The sequence below is a fragment of the Girardinichthys multiradiatus genome, chromosome 7, assembly GCF_021462225.1.
Source record: "Girardinichthys multiradiatus isolate DD_20200921_A chromosome 7, DD_fGirMul_XY1, whole genome shotgun sequence".
Classification (NCBI taxonomy): Eukaryota; Metazoa; Chordata; class Actinopteri; order Cyprinodontiformes; family Goodeidae; genus Girardinichthys; species Girardinichthys multiradiatus.
This window is the reverse complement of record NC_061800.1, coordinates 42,681,719-42,693,589: the sequence shown is the minus strand read 5'-3', so window position 1 is coordinate 42,693,589 and position 11,871 is coordinate 42,681,719. Positions and strand designations below refer to the sequence as shown.

The 11,871-nt window shown below is 44.9% G+C and overlaps 1 protein-coding gene across 1 annotated transcript in view; it reads right to left on the bottom strand.

The window, feature by feature from the left end:
- Window positions 1–11,871, bottom strand: part of ttn.2 (titin, tandem duplicate 2) — a 206,509-nt gene that overhangs the window by 189,242 nt on the left and 5,396 nt on the right. Inside the window, exons 4-17 of the mRNA XM_047369716.1 lie at window positions 10,844–11,131; window positions 10,673–10,755; window positions 10,353–10,567; window positions 10,196–10,271; window positions 8,779–8,940; window positions 8,028–8,282; window positions 7,830–7,943; window positions 5,977–6,213; window positions 5,669–5,728; window positions 3,830–4,088; window positions 784–853; window positions 514–705; window positions 248–390; window positions 27–175 (exon numbers count right to left, since the gene is read on the bottom strand). Coding sequence (XP_047225672.1) covers window positions 27–175; window positions 248–390; window positions 514–705; window positions 784–853; window positions 3,830–4,088; window positions 5,669–5,728; window positions 5,977–6,213; window positions 7,830–7,943; window positions 8,028–8,282; window positions 8,779–8,940; window positions 10,196–10,271; window positions 10,353–10,567; window positions 10,673–10,755; window positions 10,844–11,131 — 2,303 coding nt within the window. The remainder of the gene's footprint in view (window positions 1–26; window positions 176–247; window positions 391–513; window positions 706–783; window positions 854–3,829; window positions 4,089–5,668; window positions 5,729–5,976; window positions 6,214–7,829; window positions 7,944–8,027; window positions 8,283–8,778; window positions 8,941–10,195; window positions 10,272–10,352; window positions 10,568–10,672; window positions 10,756–10,843; window positions 11,132–11,871) is intronic.

Genomic DNA, 11,871 nt, shown 5'->3' with positions numbered 1-11,871 from the left:
GCTGCAGATGTGCAGAAGAAGATTACCGTCTCGGAGACGAAGCTCATGGGGGTCGTCACCCTCCTTTGTTCAAACTCGTACTGAGTCATGACCGGTGGGGGTTCCTGGATCACTGTCGTTGTCACTTCGGTTTTATATGTCACATCTTGCTGCTTCATGTAGGCTTCATATTGTTCTGTGAGTGGAAACACTGTGAGCAAGTGGTCCAACAAAGAAATATAAAGTCGAACTAGAGAGATGTGGATACCTTCATCCAGCAAGATGGCAGTAGCTGAAGCTTCTCCGAGAGGATTCTTAGCAAAGACGGAGTATTCTCCTGCATCATCAGCAAAGGTCATAGAGATTTCCAGTCTGCATTCGCCAGTCTCCTTCTTGTATGCGACTTTGTATCTGAAACAAAAAACAAACCAAATTATTTTCTCTGATCCAAAGGGGCTGATGATTATTAGAGGAAAACTCCAACTGCCTTTGTTTCTGCTGGGAATTCTGTGAGTGGGGAACAGTGGGTTGTACCTGTATCCAGTGGTGAGTGGGACGCCGCTCTTCTTCCAAATGATGTGAGGTTTTGGGTTTCCTGAGATCTGACACTCGAACACAACACTTCCTCCCTCCACCAGCTTCTGGGGAGTGGGTTTCTTAATGAAGAAGGGAGCTGCAGATTCTCCTGTGCTCACCTCTGTCTGCTCCCTCATCTCAACAGAAACGCTGTAAAGAAGCAACATCTGCATCTTACTTCAGCTCAGAGACTGCAGCTACTATAGGGTTGGATGTTTTAAAACTCACGTTTTAGCTTGTGTGATCCCAGCTTGTGTGACGGTCACCATCTCCTCTCTGCTCTCTATTTCCTCTGACACTGAAACACAATCAGAGGTCACCAATTCAGGGGGGGTTCATGAGTGTTTTAACCCTTAATTCTTATTTTCTCCTTGGGGCGTTACAGAGGTATAAACTGAGATTGCTTTCCAAACAGCCAATTTTAATGAAGCAAAGACTCTTTGGCTGCCTAAAGCCTAAATAAATTAGAATCTAATCTAAATCTAGTGTGTCTAAATGTGTGTCTCACAGAACAACAACAGACTTTAATACATTTTATTGGGGAACATTTTATGTGACAGACCATAAAGTAGTACATCATTGTGGACTGGACCAAAAATAATGCATGATTTTAAAATTTGTTTTACAAATAAAATTCTTATAAGTGTGGTGTGCATATGTATTCAGCCCCTTTATTCTGGTGTTCCTAAATAAAATACTTCGAGATGAGCTACAGATCTGTATGATTTTGGGTATGTCCCAATTCAGGGGCTGGATCCTTCGAAGGCCGTATTTGTTGCCTGATTACAGTGCAGACCAAAAGTTTGGACACAAATAGTTTTCTTTATTTTCATGACTATGAATATTGTAGCTTCACACTGAAGGCATCAAAACTATGAATTAACACATGTGGAATTATATACTGAACAAAAAAGTGTGAAACAACTGAAAATATGTCTTATATTCTAGGTTCTTCAAAGTAGCCACCTTTTGCTTTGATTACTGCTCTGCACACTCTTGACATTCTGTTGATGAGCTTCAAGAGGTAGTCACCTGAAATGGTTTTCACTTCACAGGTGTGCCCTATCAAGTTGAATAAGTGGGATTTCAAGCCTTATAAATGGGGTTGGGACCATCAGTTGTGTTGTGCAGGAGGTGGATACAGTACACAGCTGATAGTCCTACTGAATAGACTGTTAAAATTTGTATTATGGCAAGAAAAAAGCAGCTAAGTAAAGAAAAACGAGGGTCCATCATTACTTTAAGAAATGAAGGTCAGTCAGTCCGAACAATTGGGAAAACTTTGAAAGTGTCCCCAAGTGCAGTCGCAAAAACCATCAAGCGCTACAAAGAAACAGGCTCACATGAGGACCGCCCCAGGAAAGGAAGACCAAGAGTCACCTCTGCTGCGGACAATAAGTTCATCCGAGTCACCAGCCTCAGAAATCGCAGGTTAACAGCAGCTCAGATTAGAGAACAGGTCAATGCCACACAGAGTTCTAGCAGCAGACACATCTCTAGAACAACTGTTAAGAGGAGACTGTGTGAATCAGGCCTTCATGGTAAAATAGCTGCTAGGAAACCACTGCTGAGGACAGGCAACAAGCAGAAAAGACTTGTTTGGGGCTAAAGAACACAAGGAATGGACATTAGACCAGTGGAAATCTGTGCTTTGGTCTGATGAGTCCAAGTTTGAGATCTTTGGTTCCAACCACCGTGTATTTGTGTGGTGCAGAAGAGGTGAACGGATGGACTCTACATGCCTGGTTCCCACCGTGAAGCATGGAAGAGGAGGTGTGATGGTATGGGGGTGCTTTGCTGGTGACACTGTTGGGGATTTATTCAAAATTGAAGGCATACTGAACCAGCATGGCTACCACAGCATCTTGCAGCGGCATGCTATTCCATCCGGTTTGCGTTTAGTTGGACCATCATTTATTTTTCAACAGGGCAATGACCCCAAACACACCTCCAGGCTGTTTAAGGGCTATTTGACCAAGAAGGAGAGTGATGGGGTGCTGTGCCAATGACCTGGCCTCCACAGTCACCGGACCTGAACCCAATCGAGATGGTTTGGGGTGAGCTGGACCGCAGAGTGAAGGCAAAAGGGCCAACAAGTGCTAAGCATCTCTGGGAACTCCTTCAACACTGTTGGAAAACCATTTCAGGTGACTACCTCTTGAAGCTCATCAACAGAATGCCCATTTTGTCTCCTCTTTTTGCAGATGACGTGGTCCTGCTGGCCCCCTTTAGCCAGGACCTACAGGATGTCCTGTGGCGGTTTGTAGCCGAGTGTGAAGCGGCTGGGAAGAAGATCAGCTCCTCAATGTCCTAGGCCATGGTCCTCGACCAGAAAAGGGTGGCTTGTCATCTTCAGGCTGGAGGGGAGTTACTGCCTCAAGTGGAGGAGTTCAAGTATCTCGGAGTCTTGTTCACGAGTGAGGGAAGAATGGAGCGGGAGATCGACAGACGGATCGGTGCCACTGCTGCAGTAATGGGGGCACTGTGCTGGTCCGTTGTGGTGAAGAGAGAGCTGAGCCGAAAAGCAAAGCTTTCGATTTACGGGTCGGTCTACGTTCCTACTCTCACCTATGGCCATGAACTTTGGGTCACAACCGAAAAAACGAGATCCCAGATACAAGCAGCTGAAATGAGCTTCCTCCATAGGGTGGTCGGGCACTCCCTTAGAGATAGGGTGAGGAGCTCGGCCATCCGGGAGGGGCTCGGAGTAGAGCTGCTGCTCCACCACATTGAGAAGAGCCAGTTGAGGTTGCTTGGGCATCTATAGCGGATGCCTCCTGGACCCTTCCTCGGGAGTTGCTGCAGGCACGTCCCACCCGGGGGAGGCCCAGGGGACGGCCCAGGACACACTGGTGGGACTAAGTCGGCTGGCCTGGGAACGCCTTGGGCTCCTCCCAGAGGAGCTGTAGGAGATGTCTGTCTGGGGAGAAGGACATCTAGGGGGGTCTCTGCTGAGTCTACTGCCCCTGTGACCTGGTCCCAGATGAAGCGGAAGACAACGACAAAGAAAACTCTCTGCCTCTAGATGTGCAAAGCTGGTAGAGACCGTCGTTAGTGAAAGTATTTGCTTAGTGGCTGAATACAAATGTACGCCACAATGTGCAGACTTTTATTTGCAAAACAAATTATTTTTCTTCCATATTCCATTCATGCACTACTTTCTCCTGGTCTATCACATAAATCCTTATAAAATACATTGTATTTTGGCTGGAATATGACAAAATATAGACAAGTTTAGCAAGGCCCTGCAAACCTAAGTGATTCCATCTGTTACCTTTAACGAGCAGGTAGCAGGAGGTACTGATGGTTCCGGCCTCGTTGGTGGCGGTGCAAGTGAAGCGACCGCTGTCTTCGGCAAACGCTTCACGGATCATCATCCGGGCGAAGCCATTCTCATAGGTGATCTGGAAGTCGATTGAACTTTCGATCTTGTAGTCTTCTCTGAACCACATGATGACAGGGGCAGGCTGACCGCTGATCTGACACTCCAGGGTCACTGATTCACCCTCCGTTACCGTCAGGTTCTTCAGGCCCTGAAACAAAACAGAGAAATGGTCAGAGACCCGAAAAAAGATTCAGTTCTCACTTCATTTCATCGTTGATTTTCCATCCACAGAGAAAACCACCCGCATGGGTGTTTTATGAAGCTTAGGAAAGATTTTCGATATTGATCTCCAGGCGTTCTGAATATCTTTCAAGGGTTTTGTCTAGACTTAGCTGCTTTTTCACTCAGCTTCATTTAGTACCTGACCATTTTCAATTTGTCAACCCTATGAGCTCTCATTGGTGAATTGTTCAGGCTGTTAAAGGCTTCTAGATTGAAGAGATTAATCACTGTTTTGTCGACACATAAATTACAAAAAACACATTTTAAATAGGATCTTTAGGTGCAGCCTTTTGCAAAAACACAATTTGTTTTCATTTCTTTAGCTGTGAAATATCCAGTTTGACAGGCAGATGATAAGATTTTAAAACTATATTGATCAGTTTAGTTCAGAGAACTCTTTGGAAACATTCATCTTTGTGGCCGAAAGATTAGGCGGAAGTTATTTAGGATGCCAATTCAAAACTACAGAAGCACATCTGTTGCTGTTCTGTTAGACTATTAGTTCTCTGTTTCCATTATAATTTTAATTTACTATTCCTCTCATAGCTTTAAAAATGTTGATATACATCATATTCAGTGTTGAGATTTCCTGACTCCATACATCTTACAGTTCTCTAAAAAATAAAGTCAATTTTGGTGAAAAAAGCAAGACACCCAGCTCTTTTTGGAGCCCCATAGTTTAATCATATTTTACAGTAGAAACATGATTTGAAATGAAATCAGCTTACTGAAAGTTGTTCTATATTGAATTCGCAACTTGACCTTTTGTGATTTTTACACTAATTCAGTTTAAATTTTAAGAGTTTAAGAGTTTTTTCACTGAATGCTTAGAGTGTAATGATGTCTTTGTTTTGACCCTGTGAAATATTCTGAAACATCTTGATTTAAAATGGTTTTAAGACCAAGGTTTTACCTTCACATTTACAGTTTATATATCAAAACGTAGGTTTGGTTGTCTATTTTCACACAGTGTTTCTCCCACTGCTATAAGGCTTATAGTTTTCTGTCAAATGGCCCCAGAGTGCTGAGACCCCACACCCAGACTCCTATTATATTTCAGCTCTAAATATTTCTTTCAAAAGTAAAATTGAGGTGCCTTTCATATCTCCTACATTAAACACTGCAGACACATACTAATTTAGATGTATGGCCACTAGAAAGTTGTGCCTCTCATAGTTCAAAAGGATTTTAGTAAGATATATTTTTCTTACAGTGAGGATTTGTTCGAAGCTTAAATTATTGTCTGCCTTTCTGATCGGCTCTTCTTCCTTCTTAGCCCCAAGAAAAGGAGGGAATCACCATGGCAACCTGTGACTTAACATCTTTTTGTGTCTCAGTATGTATAACCCCTGCATAACATCAGCTATCATGTTATCTTTGAGTTTTAATAAACTTACTAAGAGACATGTGTAAAATGTCAGCAGACAGTTTGGCGTAAAGTATAAAGAATAATGAGGTTACATTTTGAAAGGACAGAAACAGGAAGTGGAGAGAAGAGTTACTCACTGCCATGATAGTGGGAGGGACAGCGGGCTCCTGGGCTCTCATTGGCACAGCAACCGCCTCCTGAGAAGACAATGACAAGAGTTGAAGAGAAAAACGTGACGGTGTTTTATGAGCTGTGGGGTTCTGTGAGGATGGAGGAGGAAGTTGGTTAGGACAGATAAATAAGATGACAGTCTGCAGATGAAGACAGGAGGAGGAAGGGGAGAGGAGGAGTCTCCATGAAGGGTGGCATGTGATTGGCTGCTGTGTTATGGTGCAGAGAGGGACTGAGGTAAGAGTTAAAAAGAAGAGGACAGTGAAGGACCAACCTGAGGCTCCCAGTCCTCAAACTCCTCCTCACTCAATGCATAAGCCCCGCCCTCAAACTGCCTCTGATATCTGATGTCCTTAAATGGCGGTGGGAGGGGCTCCAGTGTCAATCTAGTCTCCACCACCGACCTGCGAGACGGACTAGGAGACTTGACGGGTTTGATGATCTTCCTGGTAGCAGAGGGGGAGGAGAGCTCTTTGTGCAGAGCAGCGATGGCCGAGCCAGAGATGGACACCTGAACCGGCCAATCAGAGCAGGGATAAACACCATGATCAAGAATAAACAGGAAGTCCGCGTTCCTCCAAGGATTAGTGAGTGAAGACGGTGATGGATACTCTGGGTGAAGGTCAGAAACTAAGAAATCACGGAGAAGGGCGGCAGGCATCTGGGGGAAAATGATACCATGTACAATGCCATGCAAAAGTTTTCACACCCCCTAAAGCTTTTTATTTATTATTGAAGTGTTTTACTTTGATTTTATGTGATAAATTAACATCAATAAGTGCATAATTGTGAAGTGGAAGGAAAATGATGCATAGTTTTTAAAATGTGGTACAAATAAAAATCTGACAAGTGTTTAGCGTATTTGCATTTAACCCCCTTTACCCTAAAACCCCTAATAAAAACAGTGGTGCTTGATCTGCTGAGATTAAACCAAAATTTTGTTTTGCCTACATGCAAAAAACTCTGCACATCACCCTGAGCACACCATGGCTATTATAAAGCATGGTGGTGGCAGCACTGGGCTGTGATGGAGCTAAATACAGGACAATCCTGGAAGAAAACCTGTTAGAGGCTGGAAATGACTTGAGACCTTAATGTGTGGCAAGACTTCAAAACCAATATAAAGAGATGTTCTCCATCAAATCTGGTTGAGCTTGGGATGTTTGCAAAGAATAATGTTGCAGTCCTTAGATGCTGGTAGAGACATACCCCAAAGCAGTATGAGCAGCAAAAGGTGCTTCTGACATCCTCCCTTCACTTCACAATAGTGCACCACTTTTTGTTGGTGTACAACCTAAAATTGCAATAAAAGTTTGAGATTTTTATGCAACATAATGTGAAAAAGTTCAAGGGTTAAAGATACTCCTGCAAGGCACAGCACCACCTCAGACCAGAAAAAGATGGAACAGCATGGAAAATACTACTGACAATCCCAAGAAAACCACATTATGCACACATTCCAAAGGCATGATTAAGGAAGAAGAGGGAACGGCTGCTGGACCGACCTGCCTGCAGTCTTCATCTCACCTCTCCTCAGTAGATAATGTTGGAGAATTCAGAAACCAAAAAAGGGACAATGATGCTCCTGAACATCTTAAGATGTGTTTGCAGAAAAAATGGCACAAACAAATACCTGAAACTCTTTGTGGCTTTGTAATCTCAATGACACACCAGCTTTCATGTGTTAGGAGAGGAAATATTAGATTGAAAACTGCCCAGAAGCTGCATTTTTCTGTAATGTGTCGCATTTGTTAGGATAACAACCAAAGTGAGGAAGAAATACCTTGACATCAGATTGTCAAGTAGAAGTCAAAGGCATTTGGTGGATATTTTAGATTTTTTCCATGTTGTTCCAGCATCTTCTAGTTAGGATTTGGTGAAAACTGAAAACTAAAGAAATGATCTAATGTGAAATAACTAGATGAGCTTAAGGTGAACGGCAGGAAGGAGAAGGATCAGTCTGAAACCGACGGCCGTGACGCAGCAGGACCAGAGAGCTGTGCGGGTTTAGACTGGGTCACGGTGAGGAGGGAACCAAAGGGAACCACAGCAGTTACAGATGTGTTTGTTAAAGATGATATGGAGGTTCTAAGGCGGCAACGGCGGGTCTGCAGCTGAACCTCTTACCTCGCGGCTCGGTTCGGGTTTAGGAACAGAAACTTTAGAGACCGTGAAATGTGGTACTGTGGACACAGCGATGCCAGAGTCCACGTAGGAAGAGACCTCAGTTGTTCTCTGAATCTGGAGTGACCAACACATGAGCTGTTAAGGAGAGTCCGAAATGATCAAGTTTTATCTAACAGAAATTCAGTCAAGTCCTCAGACCTGTTGGATCTGTTGGACCTGCTGGGTCTGGACTTGTTGCTGTTCTTCAACTGCAGCAGCTTGAGCCAGAGGCGTTTTTGTAACAAAAGCCTGTTTGTCTGTAATTATTGCTGCCTGCTGCTTCACCTCCACAGTCTTTTTCTCCTCCTCTTCTTCAGCCCAGCTGCCCTCCTCGTGCACGGGCTTCCGTACACGAGCGAGGTCGACAGCAGCCACCACAGTTGCGACCGCCTCGGCTTTCTTCTCCCCCTCAGCCTGAAGCAAGCAGCAGACAGGTCTCAGGGAGGTCGACAGTCGACTCAAAAATCTTTAAAATGCTCAAACAGGAGAAGAGGAACATCAGCGTGTGGAACATTAGAGGGAAACCTGAGATTCACAGAGGGTGAAGGCGAGGAGATGGAGGCACCGTTATACCAATTTCTTCATATGAGTTTCAACACCTCCAATCTGAGTAGATGAGAAAGGTCTAAAACCTTCAGTCTTCCTCAATCTGAATTTAAGAAAGATAATCTGACTTAATGTGCCCAATCTGACAGGTCAGCAAGACGTTAGAGGTTCTTCTTCTGCAGAGAAATCTCCATGATCTCAGCTGCAGCGGAGATTCACTCGAAAAACAGTTGAGTCCAATCTCAAGAGGCAACCACAGTCACCACAGGTACAAATCATCAGCATTCTGCCTCACTAACAGTAAGCGACAGGTCGGATCAGAACCGACCAGGACCCAAAACTACCTCAGATCCCCCCTGCTTACCTCTTTGCTAGCACCCATCTGATGCTCCCACTGTTTCTCCATGTGCAGCTGTGTGGAGCTGCTGATGCTGCTCACACTGGTCATGCTGGTCATACTGGTGTAGCCTTCAGCCATGTAGTCTTCCTGCTTCCAGGGCGGCAGGACCTCGGCAGAGGAAGACACCTGCAACAGGAGGAATTTGTCTTTCAGAGAAAGAAAAAAACAATAGCAGCAAGAGAAAATGCTGGGTGTTTGATTTTGGTTCTGATCCAAACCGGTTTTACTGAAAAAGTTTGGAAGATTGGACTTGCTTCCTCATTTTCAGAATACATAAATGAAAGTGGACTCTGATGAGGCAGAATGAAGTGTTGGTTCAGTCAGAGACTAACAGCGCAGCAGCTGAGGATCAGAACTACTCTCTTCCTGCAGAAAGCAGGAGTCAAAACAGCGACTGACCTCTGCAAAAACAGCCATTTTGATGGCTGCCATGTTGGATTTAACCATGGCTGCCTACATTCCACTCCCTATGCCTGATATGAAGCTCCTAGCGTGGAAGGTATGGTGTCTGTATGCATGATTTAACATCAATGAACATGTCGAAGTTGTCCGAATTTTTACATCAGATGGTCCCTGTGTTGGATCGAGACACAATTTGTTCCTCTGATCCTATGCCTCATAACACAGTTCAAAGTACATTTATTTATATAAGCAGTTAAGAAACACCATCTTATACGACACTGGATTCATGTCTTATAATGACTTTCATGGCCAAAGGTGCACCCAGACAGACTGACTGCTTCTTCAAGCCGTTGTGACTGAACGGGTCGATCTCAGCAGCTCAGTAAAATAACAGAACAGGCACAGTGGACCTTAGGCACACAGTGTGTAGATATCACCAACTTTCAGCAGAGTCAAGAACTACAGACCTCCGAACCTTTACGTGCGTAGAGAGCTTCAAGGAATGGTGTTCACTGTCAAAATCCTGTCTAAATTAACCATGTGCAACGCAAAGCATCATATTCAGGGGTAACGACAGATACAGCAGGTACAGAGCTGTGGAGACGTGTTCTCTAGACTGATGCATCACACTGTTCAATCTGGCATTTCGATGATGAGCCTGGGGACAGACTGACTGCCCTGTCCTAAGAGTAACGTTATGTGAAGGGGGTATTATGATGAGGGCTCAGCCGTTTGTGTTCAGTTAAATTAAATTGATGCTGCAGCATACCAACTCTGCATTTTGGACAATTTTGTGCTCCTGACTTTTATTGGAACAGTTAGGAAATGGCCCTTCCACCAATGGGCAAAGAAAGGGTCCATGAGGACATCGATAAGAGTTTGTGTGGAAGAACTGGACTGGCCTGCACAGAGACTTTAGTTAAACCTGCCGGGTCACCTTCGGGATTAATTTAAAGACGTGAGCCAGACATGCTCTCACCTGTTTTCTGGTCATCAAAGGAGACCTGACGGGTCTGATGGGAGAGATGGACATCCTGCTGGAGGGAGAGACGGGTCTGCAGAGGACAAAGCTTTATTAAACCTCACAGTTCAGCAGTCTGACCCGAGTTCACCTGGGTCTGCAGGTGGAGGCTTACCTGACAGGTGCGGGCGTTGGCCCCTTCACGTGTCTGACGGGTGAAGGTGACTGCTGCCGGCCTCCTGTTACCTTGGATACGAAGGATGGCGGAGACCTGGAGGTCGGTTTCGGGGGGACCCTTGGAGGGGTTTTGTGAGCGATGTGCTGAGTCATGATTCCTCCTTCGACGTGCATCTCCATCATGGTGGTGGCCTGGAAACTGGCCTCCATCTTCTGGAGAACACAGATAAACAAGTTCTTAAAAGCAGCTTTAAGTGGGAGCTGCAAAAAGGTTTAACACCACTGATGGCCACTAGGTGCTGCTCCAACACCACTCACCCTCTCCACTCTGGTCCCAGAAGTCTCCATCTGGGAGGTGGACATGATAGTCTTTGTTTTCTTAATAGGAACAGCTTCTTCACCTGCATTAGAGAAACACCAGGAAGTTTAGCTCTGATCCAAACCAGTTGGCTGCAGTCAGAACCTGAACTTGAACCTGTCTGAGCTCACCTTGGACCAGCAACTCGCAGGTGGATGTGGCACGTCCACTGCTGTTGGTGGCTGTCACGGAATATGTCCCAGAGTCCTCTGGGAAGGCCTCAGCAATCAGCAGACTGTATAGGTCTGCGTCCTGCAGGATCTGGAAGTCGGTGGAGCTCTGGATCTCAGCTCCCTCCCTGTAGAACTTCACCACAGGTGTGGGGATACCTGAGACTCTGACGCTGAGCCTCACCTGACTGCCCTGACTCACCGTGGAGCTCTGGAGTCTCTGAAGGAAGGTGGGAGGCGCCGTCTCGGCTGCAGGGGCACAAAACATGAGTCAGTATCCCAGGGGAAAAGAGAGGAGCAGCTAGGATTAAAATCTGGATATTTTTTTATCAAATTTGGACCAAAAACTGGAAAAGAGGAATAAATCTGTCAGATAAATGTAGTCAGTCCGATCTCTTCTGATCTTCCCTGACCTCTGACCTCATGAAGCATCATCCTGCTGACCCCTGTGAATCTGTAACTGATGATTCAGACTCCATCATCGTATAATAAAGTCCAGATTCCAGTTAAGGAAAGTTATGCTGCAGCAGCTGTCTCTATATCGGTTTTATCACTGGATTGAATAACAAGCTCCACCCACATAGCTGACAGCAGGATAAATTTAGACTCAGATTGGAGCGCATCGCCTCACTTTAAACTTCTATTAATCTAACGGCACGGTTCAATTCATTAAAATGACACTGAACACCGCCGGTCATTAACCTGAGGGAAAAAATACCATCGGCTGCTGCTGTGAAAGTGTTGACGTGTAAATTTAAGACCAAAATAAATATTAATGTTGCTGTGAAATCAGTTTCACATTCTGAATATAATCTGCCAATCAATAAATCCTCCATGAACCAGGATCTAACGGAAACAGCATAAAGTCTTTTAGATGTCAAGGTTTTCCCATCCTGAGCAAATCTGGCCCAACGCTGTAAGACAACCAGACCCACCAGACTGTATGCCTAAACTGGACAGGACTTGTTAAAATTAAACTTTTCCATTTT